Genomic DNA, 24468 nt, shown 5'->3' on the forward strand with positions numbered 1-24468 from the left:
GACTGAGCATGTGTCTTAATGACCCCACAGCAGGGCAGAGTCAGCTCCCTGAGCCACTTTCTAAGAAACTCCTACCTACCATAGAGTCCTATGCTTCATATCCGCACGATGTCACTTTTACCAATGGTTGGCAGGGCCATGCTCCCTCCTGAGGCTCTCAGGGAAAAATCTGTTTCCTTGCATTTTCCTGCTTCTAGAGCTACATGTGTTACTTGGCTCATGGCTCTTTCTTCATCTTCAAAACCAGATAAGAAGCATCTTCAAATCTCTTTTCCCTTTTCACGTTACCTTCTGCTTCCTTATTGTTTGTAGTTCTTGTTTAGTCGTTCAGTCATGTCCAACTCTTTTGTGACCCCATAGACTGTAGCCCCCAGAGATTGTAGACTGTAATCAAGATTGCCAGGAGAAATATCAATAACCTCATATATGCAGTTCACACCACCGTTATGGCAGAAAATGAAGAAGAATTAAAGAGCGTCTTGATGAAAGTGAAAGAGGAGAGTGAAAAAGTTGACTTAAAACTCAACATTCAAAAAACAAAGGTCATGGCATCCAGTCCCATCACTTCATGGCAAATAAATGGGGAAACAGTAAGAGACTTTATTTTGGGAGGCTCCAAAATCACTGCATAAGGTGACTACAGCCATGAAATTAAAAGGCACTTGCTCCTTGGAAGAAAAGCTATGACCAACCTAGATAGCATACTAAAAAGCAGAGAAATTACTTTGTCAACAAAGGTCCATCTAGTCAAAGCTATGGTTTTTCCAGTAGTCATGTATGGATGTGAGGGTTGGACTATAAAGAAAGCTGAGCACCAAAGAATTGCTGCTTTAGAATTGTGGTGTTGGAGAAGACTCTTGAGAGTCGCTTGGATAGCAAGGAGCTCCAACCAGTCCACCCTAAAGGAAATCAGTCCTGAATATTCATTAGAAGGACTGATGTTGAAGCTGAAACTCCAATACATTGGCCAACTGATGCAAAGAACTGACTCATTGGAAAAGACCTTGATGCTGGGAAAAATGGAAGACAGGAGGAGAAGGGGATGACAGAGGATGAGATGGTTGGATGGCATCACCGACTTAATGGACATGAGCTTGAGCAAGCTCTGGGAGTTGGTGTTGTACAGGGAAGCCTGGCGTGCTGCAGTCCATGGGGTCACAAAGAGTCGGACAAGACTGAGCGACTGAACTAAACTGACTGAGACTGTAGCCCACCACGCTACTCTGTCCACGGGATTCTCCAGGCAAGAATATTAGAGTGGGTTACCATTTCCTTCTCCAGAGGATCTTCCCAACCCAGGGGTCGAACTTGCTACTCCTGCATTGGCAGGCAGATTCTTTACCACTGAGCCATAAGGGAGTGATCTAGTCAAATCTCTCTGTGTGTCTTTCTAATACTGATACATGTGATTCATTTAGAGCCCATCCAGATACTCCAGGATAATTTACTCATCTAAGGATCCTTAGTTTAATCACATATGCAAAGACCTATTTTCTCTTCAGTTAAGGTAATATTCACAAGGCTAGGGATGATGACATGGATATCTTTTGAGGTGACTCCATTTTTACTCCTCATAGATGGCAAGAAAGTTGCTCATTCTCTTGAAGCCTCAGATTCCTCATCAGGAAAAGTTAGGTATGAAATATATGTAAATTTGGAGGCCTGATCTGCCCTGGACCATCAGCTGGGGAGATCGGGAGCCTGAAGAGCATCTTTTCCTCATGTGCCCCTGCTCCCAATGTTAGCCAGAGATCATGGCAAGGATAGGGTTGTATAGGGAAAGGATCCCCAGTTGGGAATCCTGAAACCTGTATTCAAATACCAGCTCTTGCAACATGACCTCACAGGTTACTTTCCATTTCTGGAATATTTTGCTTTCCTAAGAAAGTCATGTATGTTAGTACTGCCCTGGGATGATTACAGACCTTCACATTTGTGGGATCTTCCTATTGCTAAGGGATCTCAGTCCCTGCTGACAGCAAGGGTAATTTTCACTGATTCCTTTGGATGTGGTGACATCTCTCAAAGGATGACAGGCTGGAGGAGGTCCATTGTGGTGGGACTAGAGACCCTCCTATCTTCTCACTTGCTTCCACCCAGTCCCCCTGGTCTAGACCAGAGTGAGCACACTATGATCAGTTGTTGAACAATCTGTGAGCTAAGAATGACTTGTTTCAGGTGAACATTTGCCATCACTTGATTGTAGGGAACACTGACTGAACCCCAGTTAGGTGAATGTCATCCTCTGAAATTTCTGCCCTTCTCAATAGTAAACCTCTAGTACAAAAAAAAAAAAAAAAAAACTGTATTAAATTACTTTGAATACTATGTATTATAATGTAGAGAACATTTCTTCCTCTCTTATTATATGATATCTATGTAAAGCCCTTCCTTGGCCTCTTGTGCTATAAAATCTCCCCCAGCTCCACTAATCAGCTGCCCTACATTCCACTCAAATCAGTCTCAAGCCATCCCCAGATCCACCCTGCAGTTGGAGCCATAAGGACCTCCCAGTGCAGGTCTCACACCATCAGTCCCCTGATGAAAACTGCCCAGTGGATTCTCTGGGTTCTTGGGATGTCTCTGGTCCCTTGGCCTGCTTACCACCCTTTGCATCATGGGCTCTGCCTTCCTCACCAACTACTCCCTACCCTCCTCCAGCCTTGCTGAGCTTTCTCCAGTTCCCTAGGGCATCATGCTTCCTTTAGTGCCAGCATTTTGCAGAGACTGTTCCCTCTACTGGAAAGCCGTTTTACCCAAATCCTATTTCTCTTGGTCTCTCAGGAGTGTTTTCAGACACCACCTCCTCCAGAAAGCTTTCCCTATTCCCACCCCCTGAAGTCCATCAGGTCTCTCCTCTGGGCTTCCACAGTCCCCTGATTCCTTTCAGCAGTGCACTGTCCAATCTTTTTAAATATCTATGATTTCCATCAGCCAGGGAGGCCCTTGGAGCCTGGGTCACTTTGATTATGAACTAATGGTCTTGCTTCCTACTGGCCATGTTTCTGCTGGCCTCTGACCTTTGGGGAAGACACGGGTTACATGTCAGGGATGGGGGTGCATGTCAGGAGCCTGGTTTCACCCTTACCCTCTATGCAGAGCCTCATTTGTGGAATGAGGTCGATATGCCCCTGACTCTTGATAGACTAAGCTTGGGTCAAAGGTGAGAGTGGAACCTTAGGGATAGGGACAGGGAAGGAGGTAGCAGCTGAGCTCCTAACACTTTTAAAAATCATCCAGAGTGACTCCAGACAGATATAAGCCTAGGGTCTGGATTGTGTTAGTCTTCCCAGGTGGCGCAGTGGTAAAGAATCTGCCTGTGAATGCAGGAGATGCAAGAGACTTGAGTTTGATCCCTGGGTCAGGAAGATACCTGGAGGAGGAAGTGGCAACCCAATTTAGTATTCTTGCCTGGAAAATTTCATGGACAGTGGAGCCTGGGTGGGCTACAGTCCATGGGATTGGAAAAAGTCGGACATGACTGAGTGACTGAGCACTGGATTGCACAATCTGGGCCACTCACGCTAAAAGTCACCCTTCTGTGAAAACTGCTAGCAGCCTGGCTTTGGACCCTTAGGTGCCCAGCCCCTACCTCCCCCTCCCTTGAGAGTCAGTAAGAAACAAGATGGCCATACTTTAGGTGTGAACTCAGCAATATGCCCGTGGAACAGATTGTGAAAGTCTATGGGTATGTTTCTTCACAAGGATATGTTTCTTCACTGAGGTTTATGTAATTGTCTGAACACATCCCAGCATGAGTCTGGATTAGCAAATCTGTGTGCACCTGTTCCCAGCCTCCACAAACACTTATACAAGTGTGTTCCTGGATTATGTATTTGACTGCACAGAGCTGAGTGCATGGATCTGTGCATCTGCAAAGCAGGAGTTGAGATGGTGGAGGAGAGTTAAGACCCTTAGTCCTGTCAAACTGTGACATCCTGCTCCCTGGGGCTCCCCTGATGCTGTACCCTCCAATCTCATTTCAAAGCTCCATCTCACCTGCAGCTTCAGGTTCCCAGATATCAGTGTCCTGTCCATCTAGGGCTCTTGGGAAAGACCTGGGGTCCTGAAACTTGAGGATGAATCCTGAGGACTGTGAGAGGACACTGTGGTTGCTCCACCAGATTCCGTTCACCCTGACTCTGAACCCCGTTCTGGGCTTCAACGGTGTGGGCGTGTGTGAGTATCTGACAGAATTCGCTGTAAGACACAGCCCAACTGTGTTTCTTATACTCTTTCTGAAGTGAATAGAAATGACACAGGTTTAACTTTGTGTTGTTTTTCATGGCCAAAAATGTAATTGATCTTGTCAAATTTCTTTCCAGTCTTTCAAATTATTGTAAAATATAGGTAACTTAAAATTTACTATCTAAACCATTTTGAAGTGTACAGTTCAGTGGCATTAAGTATATTTACATAATTGCATCCCTCACCACCATCCATCTCCAGAACTCTTTTCATCTTATAAAAGTGAACTCTGTATCCATTATGTAAACATTCCTTATTATTAGTTTAGTGATGGGAATGAGATCCACATTGGATCAATTGGAGGAAATCCTAGACTTGAGCTGGAACTACATGTAAAGAGTCACTCTCTGTTTTACTGAACTGTTACATCGGAGACCATGAGGCTACTGCTGTTAGTGACCATCTTTGCCATCACTGGGGGAGGCCACATGCTTAAGACTGGAGCAAACTCAGAGATAATCAGAAGAGGATGCAAGATTCCAGTGATGTCTGTGGAAGACTGCAGTTGATTCCCGGAACCCGTACCCTCTTTCTGCCTTTTGGGAAGAGGAGCCGCCACGTTTTAGTTGGGCTCTTAGTTGTCCAACCAGAAACAACATTTTCCATCTTCCTTGCAGCGAAGAGCAATTGTATGCACTTCCAGAGCACTTCCTTAAAGAAGTTGTTTAGGTACAACTTTCTCTTTCTCCTCCCCTAGCATAGAATGTGAACATGGGAGACTTACATTTCCATCTGGAGGTTAAGGAAACTAAGAAATGGTGGATAAGAATGTTCTAGTATCAGGGTTTAGCCCTGGGTCTGGGAGGACAGAGAACAAGATAGAAGAAACCTATCTTGGGTGACCTCCTAGAACTGAGTTCTCTCAGCCACCTTGGACCACCTGCCTGCTTCTGCACTGTAGTGTGAGAAAGAATTACACTTTTCTTTTGTCTGAACCACTGCTGTGGGGTCTCTGTTCAGTTTTTTAGTCATCTGAGCACACGAATCTGGTCATGCTTCAACTAATTTGAGGTACACGAAAACAGTGTGGAACTAAGATACATATAAGCTGGAAAGGAGTGATCAGAGTTACAGTATTCTAAAGTTCTTAGTTGTTTGTGAGGAGAGTAGATGTATTGATTAACATATTAACCTGAAAATTTATATTAACTAAAGATACACACTGAAAGAAAGAAAAGGGATCGGACAACTTTACTAAGGTTAGAAAAGGCACAAAACAAATAAAGAAAAATGGCAAATAAAAAATAGAATGTAAGGTGATAATTATATTTCCACATATGTTAGCAACTGGATAAATGCAAATGATAAAAATTTTCTTGTTAAAAGAGAATGTCAGAGGCAGAAAAACACTTAAATAAAATTAAATGTAGATACACATCACTTGCAGGAGACATATTTAAACATAATGACACATAAATATGAGAGAAATTATAGAAAAGGTGTAGTAGGTAAATATTAACTAAAAGGACTCTGAGACTATTATATTAATATCAGACTAAACTGATCTTAAAGCAAAAAGAATTACTGGGGATAAAAACGACTGATCATCATATAAAAATAATTCACCTGAAATATATGACATATTTTTGATCTAACAATATAGCTTCAAAATATATAAAACAAAATTAGGTAAAATTTTAAGAAAAAATGCACAAATTCATTACATTATCAAAGACAATAAAAAAACACTTCTGAGTAACTGGTTAAACAAACATATAAAATATTGTTAGAAATGTAGAAGATTTAAATGATTAATAAACTTGATTTAATGGATCCTGAATCTAACAACTAGAGGATATATGTTGTATCAAGCAAAAAACCTATAAAAACCAACTATATACTAGGCCAATAAACTAACATAAACAAGTACCAAAGACTCATACAAATCATTTTTCTAATCACAAACCTTCACATATTTAGAAATTAAATAAATAAGTACTTATAAATTAATTATTTGATTTAAAGATAAATTGTAAAGTATACTAGAAAGTATTACATCACTAAAAAAAATTAGAACATTACACATCAAAGTTTATGAGCTGCAGCTGAAAACAAGACTCATGGGGAAATTTATCACTGAAATATATACTTTATTTATTTATTTATTTATTTTACTTTGCAATATTGTATTGGTTTTGCCATACACTGACATGAATCTGCAATGGGTGTACATGTGTTCCCCATCCTAAACCCCCTCCCACATTGCCCCCCATCCCATCCCTCTGGGTCATTCCAGTGCACCAGCCCCGAGCACCCTGTATCATGCATTGAACCTGGACTGGTGATTTGTTTCACATATGACAATTTACATGTTTCAATGCTGTTCTCCCATGTCATCCCGCCCTTGCCCTCTCCCACAGAGTCCAAAAGACTGTTCTATACATCTATGTCTCTTTTGCTGTCTCACATACAGGGTTATCATTCAGTTCAGTTCAGTTCAGGTGCTCAGTCATGTCCGACTCTTTGCAACCCCATGAATCGCAGCATGCCAGGCCTCCCTGTGCATCACAAACTCCTGGAGTTTACTCAAACTCATGCCCATCGAGTTGGTGATGCCATCCAACCATGTCATCTTCTGTTGTCCCCTTCTCCTCCTGCCCCCAATCCCTCCCAGCATCAGGGTCTTTTCCAATGAGTCAACTCTTCGCATGAGGTGGCCAAAGTATTGGAGTTTCAGATTCAGCATCAGTCCTTCCAATGAACACCCTTTCTAAATTCCATATATATGTGTTAGTATACTGTATTGGTGTTTTTCTTTCTGGCTTACTTCACTCTGTATAATAGGCTCCAGTTTCATCCACCTCATTAGAACTGATTCAAATGTATTCTTTTTAATGGCTGAGTAATATTCCATTGTGTATATGTACCACAGCTTTCTTATCCATTCATCTGCTGATGGACATCTAGGTTGCTTCCATGTCCTGGCTATTATAAACAGTGCTGTAATGAACATTGGGGTACACGTGTCTCTTTCAGATCTGGTTTCCTCTGTGTGTATGCCCAGAAGTGGGATTGCTGGGTCATATGGCAATTCTATTTCCAGCTTTTTAAGGAATCTCCACACTGTTCTCCATAGTGGCTGTACTAGTTTGCATTCCCACCAACAGTGTAAGAGGGTTCCCTTTTCTCCACACCCTCTCCAGCATTTATTGCTTGTAGACTTTTGGATAGCAGCCATTCTGACTGGCGTGTAATGGTACCTCATTGTGGCTTTGATTTGCATTTCTCTGATAATGAGTGATGTTGAGCATCTTTTCATGTGTTTGTTAGCCATCTGTATGCCTTCTTTGGAGAAATGTCTGTTTAGTTCTTTGGCCCATTTTTTGATTGGGTCATTTGTTTTTCTGGAATTGAGCTACAAGTGTTGCTTGTATATTTTTGAGACTCTTTGTCTGTTGCTTCATTTGTTATTATTTTCTCCCATTCTGAAGGCTGTCTTTTCACCTTGCTTATAGTTTCCTTTGTTGTACAGAAGATTTTGATTTTAATTAGATCCCATTTGTTTATTTTTGCTTTTATTTCCAATATTCTGGGAGGTGGGTCATAGAGGATCCTGCTGTGGTTTATGTCGGAGAGTGTTTTGCCTATGTTTCCTTCTAGGAGTTTTATAGTTTCTGGTCTTACATTTCGATCTTTAATCCATTTTGAGTTTATTTTTATGTATGGTGTTAGAAAGTGTTCTAGTTTCATTCTTTTGCAAGTGGTTGACCAGCTTTCCCAGCACCACTTGTTAAAGAGATTGTCTTTTCTCCATTGTATATTCTTGCCTCTTTTGTCAAAGATAAAGTGTCCATAGGTGCATGTATTTATCTCTGGGCTTTCTATTTTGTTCCATTGATCTATATTTCTGTCTTTGTGCCAGTACCATACTGTCTTGATGACTGTGGCTTTGTAGTATAGTCTGAAGTCAGGCAGGTTGATTCCTCCAATTCCATTCTTCCTTCTCAAGATTGCTTTGGCTCCTAGAGGTTTTTTGTATTTCCATACAAATTGTGAAATTATTTGTTCTAGCTCTCTGAAAAATACCATTGGTAGCTTGATAGGGAGTGCATTGAATCTATAGATTGCTTTGCATAGTATACCTGTTTTCACTGTATTGATTCTTCCGATCCATGAACACGGTATGTTTCTCCATCTGTTTGTGTCCTCTTTGATTTCCTTCATTGGTGTTTTATAGTTTTCTATATACAGGTCTTTTGTTTCTTTGGGTAGATATATTCCTAAGTATTTTATTCTTTTCATTGCAATGGTGAATGGAATTGTTTCCTTAATTTCCCTTTCTGTTGTCTCATTGTTAGTGTATAGGAATGCAAGGGATTTCTCTGTGTTGATTTTATATCCTGCAACTTTACTATATTCATTCATTAGCTCTAGTAATTTTCTGGTGGAGTCTTTAGAGTTTTCTATGTAGAGGATCATGTCATTTGCAAACAGTGAGAGTTTTACTTCTTCTTTTCCAATCTGGATTCCTTTTCTTTCTTTTTCTGCTCTGATGGCTGTGGACAAAACTTCCAAAACTATGTTGAATAGTAGCGGTGAGAGTGGGCGCCCTTGTCTTGTTCCTGACTTCGGGGGAAATGCTTTCATTTTTTCACCATTGACAATAATGTTTGCTGTGGGTTTGCCATATTTAGCTTTTATTATGTTGAGGTATGTTCCTTCTATGCCTGCTTTCTGGAGGGTTTTTTTCATAAATGGATGTTGAATTTTGTCAAAGGCTTTCTCTGCATCTATTGAGATAATCAAAGATTAAAAATACTGCAGTGATTAGACTAAAGAAAACAGGAAGAGGCTTGGGCAAACCTAAAGAAAGTAGATGGGGTTTTTAAAAAGTAAAGAAAATAGCAAGGTAATTAAATATGAAATAACTATACATTAGAGATGGCCAGAAAGTTAAAGTTAAAAAAAAAAAAAAACAAAAAAAACTGTTCCTCTAAAAGAGATAAATATCTGACAGATTCATCCAGAAAGAAAAACAAACAAAAAAGAAATCCCACATTAAAAATTTTAGGATTATAAACAGGGACAATTGTGGATACAGCAGAGATCTAAAGACTCATCAGCAAATAAAAAAAATTTTTCTTTTCTCCATTAAATTGTCTTTGTTCCTTTATCAAAGGTCATTTGATGACATGTATGTGGGCCTATTTGCAGGCTCTTTACTCTGTTCCATTAATCTATTTGTCTCTTCTTTTACCAAACCCATCCTGTCTTATTTACAGCTGGACCAGAACATTCAAGATGTGTGGTAAAATAAGTGTAATATTAATGTAATTGAAACATCATAGTAGAAAGTGATAACAGAGCAGATGAAGTGTTTTGGGCATGGTCTCAACATTTTCCAAAAATAATGAAAGCTATAAGATCATAGATCCAGTACTACAGAGACTCTCAATGGAATAGGTTTGTTGTTGTTTTTTTATTTTTGTCATGTTTTTTAATTTAGACACATTATATTAAAGCTGTCAAAGGTGAACTGAGAGTCTGCAAGGCAGTTAGATCCAAAGATATATTAAACACAGAGGAACAAAGACAAGAACTACACCTTTGAAGAACTGAAAGGAAAATTAATTGTCAACCCAAAGTTCTATATCCAATGAAAATCACTTTCAAAATTAAGACAAAAGTATAGGTGTTTTTAGACAAACAAAAGGTGAGAGAATTAATGCCTAGTGAGCTGGTGCTATAAGAAACATTAAGGGAGTTTCTTTGGACAGAATTATGATACCAAATAAAAACCTGAGTTACACCAAAAAATTAACAACTCTGCAAGTAGTAAAAATGAAGATAAATCACACTACACAAAATAAAGACCAGTGGAGAAATAACTGAAAGAGAGAAATATTAAAGTCAAAGAAACTGGTTTTCTTACAAACATCAATGAAAATAAATTTGCATTCTTTGATGAAACTGATAGTTTCCAAGGAAAAGTTACAATTTGTCAAAATGACTTAAAGATTTCCTAAGTCAGACCAAGCAATCAAGCAATATCAATTAAATAAAAGGCTGATAAATAGGAATACATTAAAATTTTAAATGTTCAGTTATTCAGTTCAGTTGCTCAGTTATGTCCGACTCTTTGCAACCCCATGGACTGTATCATGCCAGGCTTCCCTGTCCACCACCAACTCCTGGAGTTTACTCAAACTCACCTCCATTCAGTCGGTGATGCCATTCAACCATCTCATCCTCTGTTGTCCCCTTCTCCTCCTGCCCTCTATCTTTCCCAGCATCGGGGTTTTTTCAAATGAGTCAACCTTCACATCAGGTGGCCAAGTATTGGAGTTTCAGCTTCAACAGCAGTCCTTCCAATAAACAGTCAGGACTGATCTCCTTTAGGATGGACTGGTTGGATCTCCTTGCAGTCCAAGGGACACTCAAGAGTCTTCTCCAACACCACAGTTCAAAGCAGCAATTCTTCGGCACTCAGCTTTCTTTATAGCCAAACTCTCACATCCATACATGACTACTGGAAAAACCATAGCCTTGACTAGACAGACTTTATTGGCAAAGTAATGTCTCTGCTTTTTAATATGCTGTCTAGGTTGGTCATAGCTTTTCTTCCAAGGGGCAAGCGTCTTTTAATTTCATGGCTGCAGTCACCATCTGCAGTGATTTTGGAGCCCAAAAAATCTGCCACTGATTCCACCATTTCCCTATTTGTCATGAAGTGATGAGACCGGATGCCATGATCTTAGTTTTCTGAATGTTGAGTTTTCAGCCAACTTTTTCACTCTTCTCTTTCACTTTCATCAAGAGACTCTTTTGTTCTTCACTTTCTGCCATAAGAATGGTGTCATCTGCATATCTGAGGTTATTAATATTTCTCCCAGCAATCTTGATTCCAGCTTGTGCTTCATCCAGCCCAACATTTCTCATGATGTACTCTGCATAGAAGTTAAATAAGCAAGGTGACAATATACAGCCTTGAAGTACTCCTTTTCCTATTTGGGACCAGTCTGTTGTTCCATGACCAGTTCTAACTACTGCTTCTTGACCTGCATACAGATTTATCAAGAGGCAGGTCAGGGGGTTTGGTATGTCCATCTCTTTCAGATTTTTCCATAGTTTGTTGTGATTGACACAGTCAAAGGCTTTGACATAGTCAATAAAGCAGAAATAGGTGTTTTTCTGGAACTCTCTTGGTTTTTCAATGATCCGGTGGATGTTGGCAATTTGATCTCTGGTTCCTCTGCCTTTTCTAAAACCAGATTGTCAGTGACACCTTAAAACACAAGCTAAGTAAGAATTGAGAGAAGAACCCCAGGGCTCCATGTGGTCCTCACCAGGAAAGTGAAAGTGAAAGTTGCTCAGTCATGTCCAATTCTTTATAGTCCACGGAATTCTCTAGGCCAGAATGCTGGAGTGGGTAGCCTTTCCCTTCTCCAGGGGAACTTCCCAACCCAGATCTCCTGCATTGCAGGTGGATTCTTTACCAGCTGAGTTATCAGGGAAGACCCTCCCCACCAGGAAGAGGAAAAAAAAAAAAAATCGCACCTCACATGGGAAGAAGCTGTGAGATGCTCAAACCTTGCCTTATTCTTGGGTCCACAGATGGAAGGCACTGCAGGACTCAGGCACACTCACTTCTGCTCCAAGTCCTGCTCCCTTGTAGACAGCAGGACAAGCTAGCTGGTGGCTCCTTCTTCTCCATCTTCTTCCCTTAAAACAATAACACAATCCAGTTTCAGTGAACACTTATTATACCCTATAAGGGGTGGGGGTGTGATTTTAGGTACTCTTTTAGGAGAATAAAGAATTAATGTAAATACAATTTCTAACTTACTGTTTAAATAAAAATTTATATAAATGAAGAAAAAATTGGGACAAGAAATTCATGATGTACCCAACCAACAATGGTTAGTATTGGGGGGGGGGGGTAGTTTTCTTCAAATTCAGAAGAAAAAAAAAAGCAAAAATATATTGTAGAGAAATGAGTAAAAATTAAGAAGGAGATTTTCACAGAGAGGAAATGTAATGAATAAAGCCAGGTTCACCTTTTGTGATGACTAAATGGAAATCAAGACCCCAACTATATATCTCTCTACACATCAGCAAATAAGGTGTCTGAATTTACCAAGGAGGAGAGATGATCTGCATCCATGGGACACTGACATATTCTAGGTGAGATGTAAACTGGTGCTGCTGTTTTGGAAAAACCTGCCACACTACTCTACAGCTTGTGCAATCACTTAGCCCTTGACCAAGAAGTCCCTCTAGCTGTTGAGAATGTGAGAGGGAGAAAGGGCCCAGAAACCAGTGAGAACACCAGTATCAGTGATTATCAAAGAGACTGGCTGTGTGGGTGGAAAGCAGTTTTACAATGCAAGAGATATTTAAATCAACAAAAGAGTAGAACTGAAGATAAAATATATTCAAATGGCCAATCAGGTCAGTTCAGTTCAGTCACTCAGTCGTGTCCGACTCTTTGCGACCCCATGAATTGCAGCACGCCAGGCCTCCCTGTCCATCACCAACTTCTGGAGTCCACCCAAACCCACGTCCATTGAGTCGGTGATGCCCTCCAACTATCTCATCCTCTGTCATCCCCTTCTCCTCCTGCCCCAGTAAACATCCTTATTTGTGCTCAATTGTGCTTAATTTTGTTAATTGTGCTTAATTTTGCTCAATTGTGCTTAATTGTGCACAACTAGGCATTGTGCAATTGTGCAACTACTGTGAGCACAATGAAGTTTTCCCCATATCCTCATTTAAATGGATTAAATGTTGAGAAGAATGTGGAGCAACTGGAATTTTTGTCAGGGGTTTGTGGGAGTAAATATTGGTAACCACTTTGGAAAGTTCTGTGGCTATATGGGGAGAAGGCAATGGCAACCCACTCCAGTACTCTTGCCTGGAAAATCCCATGGACGGAGGAGCCTGGTAGGCTGCAGTCCATGGGGTTGCTAAGAGTCAGACACGACTGAGCGACTTCACTTTCACTTTTCACTTTCATGCATTGGAGAAGGAAATGGCAACCCACTCCAGTGTTCTTGCCTGGAGAGTCCCAGGGATGGGGGAGCCTGGTGGGCTGCCGTCTATGGGATCGTACAGGGTCGGACATGACTGAAGCGACTTAGCAGCAGTAGCAGTGGCTATATAGAGACTAAAACACAGGCAGGTGAGGGGAAGTCAAGTTCAGTTTTAGACAAGCTGTGGTGGAGGTGCCGAGCAGACTATCAGGGAGAATGTCAAGTACCCACCTACTTAGTCAAGTCTGGAGCCCAAGAGAAAGTCAGGCAGGAGATGCAGTTTGGAAGTGTTCATTCTGTAGACAGACTTCAAGGCCATGAGCCTGGATGAGGTCTCTAAAGGAGAGGAGGGAGGGTCCAGGGACAGAGAGAGCAGAAAGACCCTCAAACACTTAGCCTGGTGAAGGACAAGAGCCACGGTGGAGACCGAGGGGCAGTCAGAGGGGCAGGAGAGAAACCAGGAGAGGGTGGGGTCCACAGACCAAGTAGTTTCAAGGAGGAGGGAGGGGCCAATTGTGTCTGAGGTTGCTGAGAGGTCAAGATGAGAACTGAGAATTGACCACTGGATTCAGCAGTGTGGAGGCCACTGGTGAACTTGTCAAGGGCAGCTCCATGGAACAGTGATGTCTGAAGTCTAGAGGAGGGAGGAGAAAATGGGAGGGAAGGGTGTGGAGCTGACAGCTGTCATTGTCTCTTGGAAGACAATGACAGCTCTTCCAAGAGTTGTGCTGTGCAGGTGAGCTGAGGAATAGGGCAGGAGGTGGAGGAGATGGTGAGGCCAAGGGATTTTTAGATGGGAACTGTAATTACAAATTCGTGGAGGGGAACAGTGGATCTGGCAAATGAAAGGAGACAATTATCATAGCCAGGTAGCTGGGAAGGCGGAAAGAAGACAAGATTGCACTATATTTGTTGCTTCATGTGCCAAGTGGCACATGATTCAAGCATGTGGCAAGATTCAAGCAAACAGAGAAAGAAGATCTGGCAGATAAAACATTGCTTGAAGAGGCAAATGTCCTTTCCTTCCTCCATTTTTACATGGAGCCAGGAAGGTGGGTTCAAAGATTTCTCCTAAGAAAGAGATCCTTGCCAAGCGGGGGCAGGAAGATGTTGGGGTCACCCACCCACTTCAGAACCCATAAATGCTTAGACAATCTCTGACAGCAGCAAACACCAGCAGGCGTCTCAGACCACAGCATAACTCAGAGAAGCCTCCAGAACCCACAGAGGAGCCAGCATGGTGGAGTTTGCGCCTTTGTTTGTGCCACTGGAGCGCAGACTACAGACCTTCGTGGTCCTGCATTGGATCTTCTGCTTCATGGTCTTGCGTAAGACAGGCTGGGCTGGGAACAGGAGGCCATGGACACTTGCCACTTCTGGAGCACAGAGTGCATTGATGGGAGAAAGCCCTAAAAGGGCTGCTGAGCTCAGCACCTAGGGATCGCCTGGTATGAAGGACAATTTGCTCAGCTGGCCTTCAGAGTGCTTTGCCAGAAGGAGTGTGTCTGACTGGCTGCACCTACCCCCTGCCCAATCTGGAATACTGGGAAGTCAAGTAGCCTTGGTCCTGGAGCTAGAGGGAGGGCAGCTAAGGAAAAGGATCTGGGTCCACTGGTGCCAGGAGCAGGAGCTTGTACCTTGTCCCTTATCCTGGGGACAAAGGGAGCCCCAGGAGGACTTTAGGTATGGGAATGACAAGGTCCAATCTTTGTGGTATAGGTCCCTATGGCTGAAGCCAATGGATCTACTGTGTTTAGGGTGTAGGGTATAAACTAATGACAGGGAGCAGTAACAAACTGTATCAGGGGTCTCCAAATTATGCCCCATGGGCCAAATCCAGCTCACTCATTATTATTATATTGGTACAGCCCTTGAAAGTGAAATAGTCACCCAGTTGTATCTGACTCTTTGTGACCCCATAAACTGTACAGTCCATGGAATTTGGAATTCTGTAGGCTAGAATACTGGAGTAGGTAGCTATTCCCTTCTCCAGGGGATCTTCCCAACCCAGGGTTCAAATCTAGGTCTCCCTCATCACAGACAGATTCTTTACTATCTGAGCCACCAGGGAAGTCACCTGGGCTTCCCAGGTGGCGCTAGTGGTAAAGAACCTACCTGCCAATGCAGGAGAACTAAGAGATGCTGGTTCAATCCCTGGGCTGGGAAGATCCCCTGGAGGAGGAAATGGCAACCCACTCCAGTGTTTTTGCCTGGAAAACCCCATGGACAGAGAAGTCTGGTGGGCTATAGTCCATGGAGGTCACAAATAGTCGGACACGACTAAAGTGACTTAGCACAGCACAGCACAGCCCATGAGCCAAGAGTGGTTTTTACATTTTAAATCCTCAGCTCTGTATATAATATCCTCTGAGTTGCCTTTTTGGCTGCAAAGTCTAAAATATTTACAGTCTGATGTTTAGGGTAAAGACTGCCTCCCCTGGTCAAGGGAGGCTGACAGTAGGTAGAGAGATGGTTAGGAGTTGGATCCACAGGGCAGCAATTAAAGGCTGGTAGGAGAGTAATGGCTTCCAGTGAGGGAGTATACACCATACATATAGCGAATAGCTGGTTCACACTGGACATGGAGCAGGCCATTTGGTGGAAGGGCCAAGAGTTGACTGGAGTGGTTAACTAGGACCTGTCACAGTGGACTCAGGGCCCAGAAACAATGGGTTTTTTGTTTACTCTGTTTCCTTCTTTTAACAATTCACATCTCATATAGGAAGGTAAGATCCTTTCAAACAGTTCCTCTTGTTCTCAGCTGCATTTCCAGCTCTTAAAAGAGTTGAAGTCAATGAATATTTGTTGAATGAATGAATGTTGGGAGTACAGTGTAACCCAAATAGTAGAATTGAATGACAGATCTCATCCTACTAACTTTTTGTGTGACCTAACCAATCTACATACCCTCTCTGGGCCTCTGTAAAGTGGGTTTTTACATTTTTCCCCTTGTAATAAGGTGAAAAAAGTCTGCTTTCCTCAGAAATTGAAAAGTCTCCCTGGTTAGGATTTTTCCTGCTGACAGTAGTTAAAGAGTGAGCCCAGGTGAGGGGGATGGTGGGGTGTAGGGAAATCTTTAGATCAAATGGAAATACCCTGCATATGGGTTTTTTCCTAACATTTATTTTCTCAGTACAAAACTAATAATGTTACTGTGGCATACTGAAACAAAGTGTGTATCCTAAAGGTAAAAGACATCCTCAAACACTACCCTCTAGGGAGTCACTATTACCAATGTGCTTTTACCCTCTAGAGCTGGTTTTCTGAAAGGGGGAGTGGCCCACACAGACTTTTGTTTTTGTCCAAGGGCAGCGACCTAGCTGGGGTTGTATTGCTTTCTTCACATTGTAGTGACAAATAAATAAATAAATGAAATAAAATAAGACCTAAGTCAAAATCCTGGACATCTTGTCCCCACTGGCATCCTGTCGCCTTCCTCCAGATTTTCTGGAGTCAGCTTGAGAAGACCAGGATTTCTGTCAGTTCACAGTTGTACCACCAGCACCTGACACATCATAGGAGCTCTGTGTAAAGTGAGCATCTGTGAGCTTCAACCTACTTTGTCTGGCTTATGAATTTTACTACTATTTAAATTGAGTCAAACATCCCCTCTTCCTGGAAGCCTACTAGGAATGACAGCCCAATCTGCCCTACTTTCAGATGGAATAGAAGTGGAAATGGACCTTCTTTAAGAGTTTGAATGCATGGGATTGAATGGAGTCAATGAGTTGGAGAGGGAGAATTATTCCCTGGGAATGAGGTTCCTTTGGCATTAGATTAATGACAGCCCCACAGAACTCCCCAACTCTGAGGTGAAGCTGGGACTAACCTGCGTTAGGGACTGAGAATCGAAGATCAGAGGGGAATTCCTCACTGGGCCCAGCCTTACTCATGCTGTACCCCTGACTCACTGCCCAGGCAAGTGTGTTAGCCTCTACCTCCCTCCTTTGGCAGGAGAGGGAAGGGCAGGCATAGGAAACATTATGAGCAAAAGCTAAGAGACAGAAAGAGCTCAGGGAGTTGTAGGAACATTGAGCAGCTTAGTGTGGCTGGATTATGGGGGTGCATATGGGTGAGTGAAGCTGGAGCAGGAGGGGACTCAAGTCAGTCATGGGGAGCTTGAAAGCCAGGATGAGCTGCTTGGACTGTGCCTCAAAGTTATGAAAAAGCCATAGGAGAGCTTCATTAGAGGAGGAATCTGGTGGGATAAATGTATGAAAGATGGGCTGAGGGTATACTGAAAGAGGGCTGGGCAGAGAGAATGTCTCCCTTTTCTCTGTGGTCCCAAAGGTTCATTTAATCACTTCTCCATCAGGTCTTTATTGATCCCTTGGTAAATACAAATTACTTAATAGGATGGAGAGGGAGGTGGAGGGGATAAGAATAGAATGAATAAGCAGCCTGGTACAGTGGGGAAAAGTCTGTAGATAGGTCTATCTACAAACTCAGGTTCCCAGTGCGACACTGGAAGGGCTGCATTCCTTTCTCCTTGAAGGCAGGGGAGGTTGACCCCTTCCTCCTGGGGTGAGAGCTGGACAGGACAGTGCTGCTAGTGCTGGGCATATGGGGAGAGCTTTTTCCTTCATTCCTGTGACTACTGACAGCTCCTGATTCCCTCCCCAGCCCCTATCTGCGTTGTGGTCTTCATAGGCCTTCTGTTCACAAGATTCTGGTTCTTCAGTATCCTGTACGCAATCTGGTTGTACTTGGACCAAAATAAGCCATGGCAGGGGGGCAGGCGCAATGAGGCCACAAGGCGCTGGGTCATATGGACATACATGAAGAATTATTTCCCCATCTCGGTGAGTAATGGGGTGGCTGGGGAGTAGCTAAGACTGTAGTGCCCCACATGTCCGTGGGGAAGTGTGGCCCTGTGTGCAGTGAGCAGAAAGCAGGCCTGCAGAGGGAAGACAGTACCATCAAGTGGCTGCAGAGGGCAGGATGATATGCCCAGTGACTTGCCTGTCTTGGGCTGGGAGCCTGCAGAGATAGCTCAGTGGCCTCACATTCTGGACCCCAGCACCTCCCAGGAGATCCTCCAACTCTTCTACACACTTTCACTGTGCAGGCCCTGCAGGAATCATGGGCTAGCCCATAAGTGGGAGTCCATGCTCTACTGGAGCTCCCCCACATTGACAAGCCTCTGCACTCCCTACCAAAGGCTTGTGGATTCCTGAACTTTTAACAGTTCCTGCTGTGATTTTTGTGAACTAGAGTTTAGTGGTGGAAATTCAAGCAAAATTAGGAAACTGTTTCTGGGTCTTGGAGCTTTCTAAACACAAGTGATAGGCTTCCTCAAGAACTCCAGCTGCCACAGTCTTGGAGGGATGCTCACTCGCTCCTGCAATGGCTCATTCATTCTGGATGGACTCTGCCTGGGATAAGGTTTCCCTTCACATAGGACAGGGGCTTGTGTCCCTGTCACCCTCCCAGGAGTCCTACCTCTGCCTTGGGCAGGGGGCCTTCCTTCCCTGGTGGTTCCATTCGTGGGTCCATTCTCTCCCTCTTCATTCCACAGACTCCCAAACCATCTCCTCAGCTCCAGACCTGCAGTGGGGACAAGGATCCTCAGATAGGCCATCTCTAATCTCAGCACACTCACATGGGATGTGATAGCACTTGGGCACAGGGGACACATAGAAGAGGTCAGACCAGAAAGCCAGCAGGTGGACCAGTGAGGGCATAAGGTCCAGCCTCAATTCACCAGGTTTCCATCCCTGCAGCTAGTCAAGACCGCTGAGTTGGACCCCTCCCGGAACTACCTTGCTGGCTTCCACCCTCATGGAGTCCTGTCGATCGGATCTTTTACCAACCTGTGCACAGAGGGCACGGGCTTCTCCTCAGTTTTCCCTGGCATCCGCTCACATCTAACAACGTTAAACATATATTTCTGGGTCCCATTCTTCAGGGATTACATCATGCAAGGGGGTAAGCCTTCCCAGAACTGGAGAGCCCAGGAAAATGAGGGCTGCAGGCATAGAGGAGGGATTTCAGGGAGGGCTTCTAAGAATTCTGTATTTCCTCCAAGAACATGTGTAGTAGAGAAGGAGGCTAGGCCCAAGGAAGTACTTCCCACAGCTCCCAGCAATGAGCTTGGTGAGAGGTTGGGAAGAAGGGAATGACTCAGTCCCAGTCCTCAGGGAACTCCCAGCTATAGGGGGAGGGTGAGTAGGGACCTACCACATCCCCCCTGTGGCCCCTGCCCCCTTCACCCCATAGCTAACCACATTACTCTCTCCCCAGGGCTGGTCTCAACAGACAAGGAGAGTGTTGCTCACATTCTGAGCAGGAAAGGAGGCGGCAACCTAGTGGGTATCACTATTGGGGGCGTCAAGGAGGCACTGAAAACCAGACCTGGAGGCAACAAGCTGGTGCTGCAGAACCGCAAGGGCTTTGCCAGGCTCGCTCTGATGCATGGGTATTGGGGAGAGGGCTCTGGGTTCAGCTGGAGATTGGCAAGGATTGTGTTTTGGTGGGAATACAGCAGAGATTAAGGCAGGTCCTCTTTTAGCAAGAGATGTTCAGTCCATTCACAGAGAGGATAACTTAGCAAGATATTTACTGTCTCATGTCCAAATACCCAGAGAAGATTCTAGAAGGGAGACTAGTTGATCAAAAGGACTAGGCGTGATGGGTCATATTACCTGAAGTTGGCATTATATCTGAGACCTAGGGGATCTGAGAGAACGGAGTTTGGGGCACAGCTTAGAGCAGTTATCCAACCTTGAAGCACCTCTAAAGAACACAAGCTAACTGGAGCAGAAGAGATTTTCCCAGATGTTTGATGTTTGGGAGGACCCTACAACATTCTGATCTCCTTGTTGTGGTACAACTGGGAGGTGGCAATCCTAAGAGGAGCTGGGACCTCCCCACCATCACAAAGCAAAGCTGTAGCACAACTGGGAGTTACCCGAGGCCACCTACTTCCAGCCCAGGGCTTTGTCCTCTGCTGCAGTTTCTGTCACAAGCTTCCTGCTAGGTGACCAATTTGACTCTTCTTGCCCCTCCACATGCCCTCTCTCCTGTCTCCTTCCAGAGCAGATCTGGTGCCAATCTTCTCCTTTGGGGACAATAACTTATATTCCCATGCAAAGAATTCTGGCTTTTGGTGGAAATGGTTCAATGATCAACTGTACAAGAAGATAGGTCTTACCATCCCGCTCTTCTATGGCCGTGGAGTCTTCCAGTACAGTTTTGGTTTTATGCCCTACCGCCTACCCATCACCACTGTGGGTGAGTCTAGACCTGGGCTGGGGTAGGGAGGTGGGGGAAGGCTTCAGAGCAATAGGCCTGGGCTCTGTGCCGCAAGAGAACGTGGACTTGGGTTGGACATATCCTTGACCAAGTGGAGCTCATGTTCTAGAGGGTGAAATAGACACACAGGCAAATAACCCTGATAAAAGGCAGTCTGGGATGAGAACTGTAACTGAGGTACAAAGAACCATAGCCACTATTGATTACCAAGCACCTGATGTGTGGCAGGCACTGCAATGGCTCCTTAGAGCTCACTTTTCTGGGTAACCTTGGAGGTAGACACTCATCCCTATTTTATTGATGGCAAACTGAGACTCAGAGAAGGTAAATCACTTCAAACAGATCCTCATGCCCTCTAGTAACAACACTGAGGCTTGAATCAGGATCTGCTTGACTTTTATGATGCCAGAGAAGGAGGGTTTAATTCTGACCAGACAATCCCATAAGACTTTTGGAGAAGATGAATACAAGGGAAGGGCATTCCAGGTCTGTTAGAATTGTGTGTAAAGTAGCAATCAGCAGGCTATAAAGGAGAGCCTGAGGGATTTCCCTGTAAATAATGGGCATGGGCTTTACTGCCTGGACTTAACACCATCTTTTCTGCCATATGGTCATCTCATTTTCTTTTGTCTTACATTCCAACTAGGTTCCAACGGCAAAGCTTATAGAGAGAGGTCTATTCATCTCCACTCACCCAATCATTTCCTAGTTGAGTACAGTCTTGGCCAACCCTCTACACCATGACTTTTCCTGGGTTGTCTGGTAATATTTTCATGGATATAATTCACAACTAATGCCTCCAGAACCATTCCCTAGAGAAGAACACAGAACAGCTGCTTTCTGAGCCAGGCAGAACAAGAGTAAGGCAGTTGAAAGGTCCTCCCATGTCCTCCCTAGAATGGGGGACACTGCAGACCAGCATGGAGGGAGAGGAAGAAGAGGCATTTGGGCTGTGGGCCACCTCCTCCCAGACATACAGACACTTCCACTCATGGCATCTAAGACTCCCAGATCCACGTGTCCATGAGTCTAAGAGCACATCCTCAGGGCTTACAATCTGTCACTGATTCTTCCTGGCTATGTGACCTTGCAATAAGTTACTTAACCTCCCTGAGCCTCACTACCTTACCTGTTAAAATGGACTAATAGCAGGTTCAATCCCCATAGGATTGTTAGGAAGATTTTAGGATATAATACAAGTAAAGCACCTAGGACATTGTCTGGCAGGTGGCAAGGCCAGCTGGAGGTGTTTTTATTATTTCAGAATTTTGGAGTTGTCCTAATATCTAGATTAGATCACCCAAAATACTGTTGAAAGGGAAACAATACAGGCATTTTCCAGTAGGTGTGACCACGGCACGGGGTCCTGCCCCATGGGATCCAGAGACCCCAGTGGTTCCTACTCTGGGCCACCACTCACCTCTGTGTCTTTCAGTGGGAAAGCCCATCGAGGTGCCGAAAACACCACATCCCTCCCAAGAGGAGGTGGACAGGCTGCACCAGCACTACATGAAGGAGCTGAGCAACCTCTTCGAAACCCACAAGCTCAAGTACAACATCCCAAAAGACCAACACTTGGAGTTCTGCTGAGTACCTGCCCAGAGGAACAGCTGCCCCAAAGGGCAGGGCTGGCATTAGGGTGGGAGGTGCAGTAATCCCAAAAGGCTTCCTGAAGGTGTCTGTTGAACACATCTCCAGAGCCTTCACTGACTCCTGCAGCTCCACCCCATGCCAGGCCCCAGGTCACATCTGGCTCGTGGCAGAGGAGACCAGACTCTGGCATCAGGGATTTGCTCTCCTGCACTGACTCCTCTGTAATGGACCCTGTCCTTGGTTCTGCCCACCTGAGAAATGGGGGAGATACTGAGAGAGAATGATGTCTGTGTCTCTGTCCTCTGTGGTCCTGTTACTCAATGAGCAAAACAAAGAACAGCTCCAGTTAGCAGATTTCTCTTCTTCTGTCTTGAGTGACAGCACAGAAGCAGCCCCCAGCCGCATACCTTTCTCCTACAAGCTCCCTCATCCTGCATCCTGCCTGTCCCAGCTCCTCCCTCCCTGAGCTGGAGTGGAGGGTGAGGTCACAACCTCTTGGCTCATCCTGGCACCTCTGAGTTTCTGGATCCTCTGAGCCCCAGAGGATCAGCCAGAGGGACCTGGAGGGGGGGAAGTCCTGAGCTCTGTCACTGGCTAAATGACTACACCAACCTCTTCAACCTCCCTCCGAATCTCAGTTTTCCCAAGGGCTAAAATGACCTCTGACCTTGGCTCTAATGGCACATAGGCTGAAAGCTGCTTACAGTAACTCCTACTCTATCCTTTGTAATTCAGCCCTGACCTTGGGCTCCATATATGTCAATTCATCACATGAAAGATTCTATTTTACTTTTTTGTCATCCTCCCTACCTAACTGAAAACACTGGTCAAAGACTCCTATTTAGTCCCAGCCTGGTTTCACAGCCCTCCTGCCCTATTTCCTCTTCCCAGACAGTGGCTCAGATGGACCAGAGAAAGGCATGTTACCTCTTCCTCCCTGATCAATCAGCTCCAAATTACCACCTCTAGCCTATTCTGTGGGAGAGAAGGGGGAGGCTATGTACACACACAGGGCAGAGCAGGCAGAAGATGAAGGCCCTCAGGAATTGGCAGAACTGGAGTCTCCTCTTAAAATTGGGCTGCCCTGGAAGCAACCTAGATGTCCATCAGCAGATAAATGGATAAGAAAGCTGTGGTACATATACACAATGGAATATTACTCAGCCATTAAAAAGAATACATTTGAATCCGTTCTAATGAGGTGGATGAAACTGGAGCCTATTATCCAGAGTGAAGTAAGCCAGAAAGAAAAACACCAATACAGTATACTAACACATATATATGGAATTTAGAAAGATGGTAACAATAACTCTGTATGTGAGACAGCAAAAAAGACACAGATGTATTGAACAGTCTTTTGGACTCTGGGAGAGGGTGAGGGCGGGATGATATGGGAAAACAACATTGAAACATGTAAATTATCATATGTGAAACAAATCGCCAGCCCAGTTTTGATGCATGAGACAGGGTGCTCCATGCTGGTGCACTGGGATGACCCAGAGGGATGGGATGGGGAGGGAGGTGGGAGGGGGGTTCAGGATGGGGAGCACATATACACCCATGGAGGATTCAAGTCAATATATGGCAAAACCAATACAATATTGAAAAGTAAAATAAATAATTAATTAAAAGAAAAAAAAATTAGGCTGCCCTTTGATATGGAAGAAGTTCTCAGACAAGACATCATTACCCACAGGGGACAAAGGACCTACTGGGGCCCAGCCTGATGATACTGCTTGATGGTGACAACAAATAGGACAGATGTCAGCCAGCACAGCTCTGCCAGCAGCCACATGGCCCAGCCCAGCCTCACCCTCTCAGGAGGACTGGGCTTTGCTAGAGATAAGAGGAGGCAGAGGTGGAGCATATGAACTGTTGAGGGAGCAAGGCAGTGAGGAGGAGAGGGCAGAGCACACATGGGCGAGACTTCCTATTGAGGGCCAGGCTCAAAGTGAGGTTTAGGGGACAGGAGGCTGAGGCTTAGGCCTTTGTGCAGCAAACTTCTATGGTGATGGGAGTGGGCAGGGCAGACAAGGTCCCTGAGGATGCCTGGCCTGTTGTCTTGGGGACTACTGTCCAGTCCAGGGGTCAGGAATTCATCCCTCTGGTAGGGAGGAGCCATGGGAGGTGCTTGAGCTGAATCGGGTCATGGGCCAGATGGAGGGGCAGTGGATCCCTCAGACTGGACCGAGCATCTGTCTTAGAGACCCCACAGCAGGGCAGAGTCAGCTCCCTGAGCCGCTAAGAACCCACTATGTCCTGGGCTCTGGGTGGATGCTTCACGTAGAGTACTCAATGTAAAGGACATGACTTCTTCAAAATTAAATTAGGTTCATGTCAGAGATGTTAAAGGATTACAGTCATCCTGGTCCCAGGCAGCTATCACATGCTGTTCTCATCT

The 24468-nt window shown here is 44.4% G+C and overlaps 1 protein-coding gene across 1 annotated transcript; it reads left to right on the forward strand.

Annotated features, from left to right (window-relative positions):
- Positions 1-14457: 14457 nt before the first annotated feature.
- Positions 14458-22064, forward strand: LOC133054711 (2-acylglycerol O-acyltransferase 2-like). The gene is made up of 6 exons (XM_061139973.1): positions 14458-14548; positions 17844-18022; positions 18944-19148; positions 19464-19638; positions 20257-20453; positions 21910-22064. The coding sequence occupies exons 1-6, from the start codon at positions 14458-14460 to the stop codon at positions 22062-22064; spliced, it is 1002 nt and encodes a 333-aa protein (XP_060995956.1).
- Positions 22065-24468: the final 2404 nt, after the last annotated feature.

Source organism: Dama dama, chromosome 1, assembly GCF_033118175.1.
Source record: "Dama dama isolate Ldn47 chromosome 1, ASM3311817v1, whole genome shotgun sequence".
Taxonomy (NCBI): Eukaryota; Metazoa; Chordata; class Mammalia; order Artiodactyla; family Cervidae; genus Dama; species Dama dama.

Bases quoted from the DNA above. Each gene is read 5' to 3' on its own strand.
- LOC133054711 (XM_061139973.1), top strand. From the start codon at position 14,458: ATGGTGGAGTTTGCGCCTTTGTTTGTGCCACTGGAGCGCAGACTACAG. The intron at 18,023-18,943 runs GTGAGTAATGGG...CCATCCCTGCAG, and splicing joins AGAATTATTTCCCCATCTCG to CTAGTCAAGACCGCTGAGTT. The intron at 20,454-21,909 runs GTGAGTCTAGAC...TGTGTCTTTCAG, and splicing joins CCTACCCATCACCACTGTGG to TGGGAAAGCCCATCGAGGTG.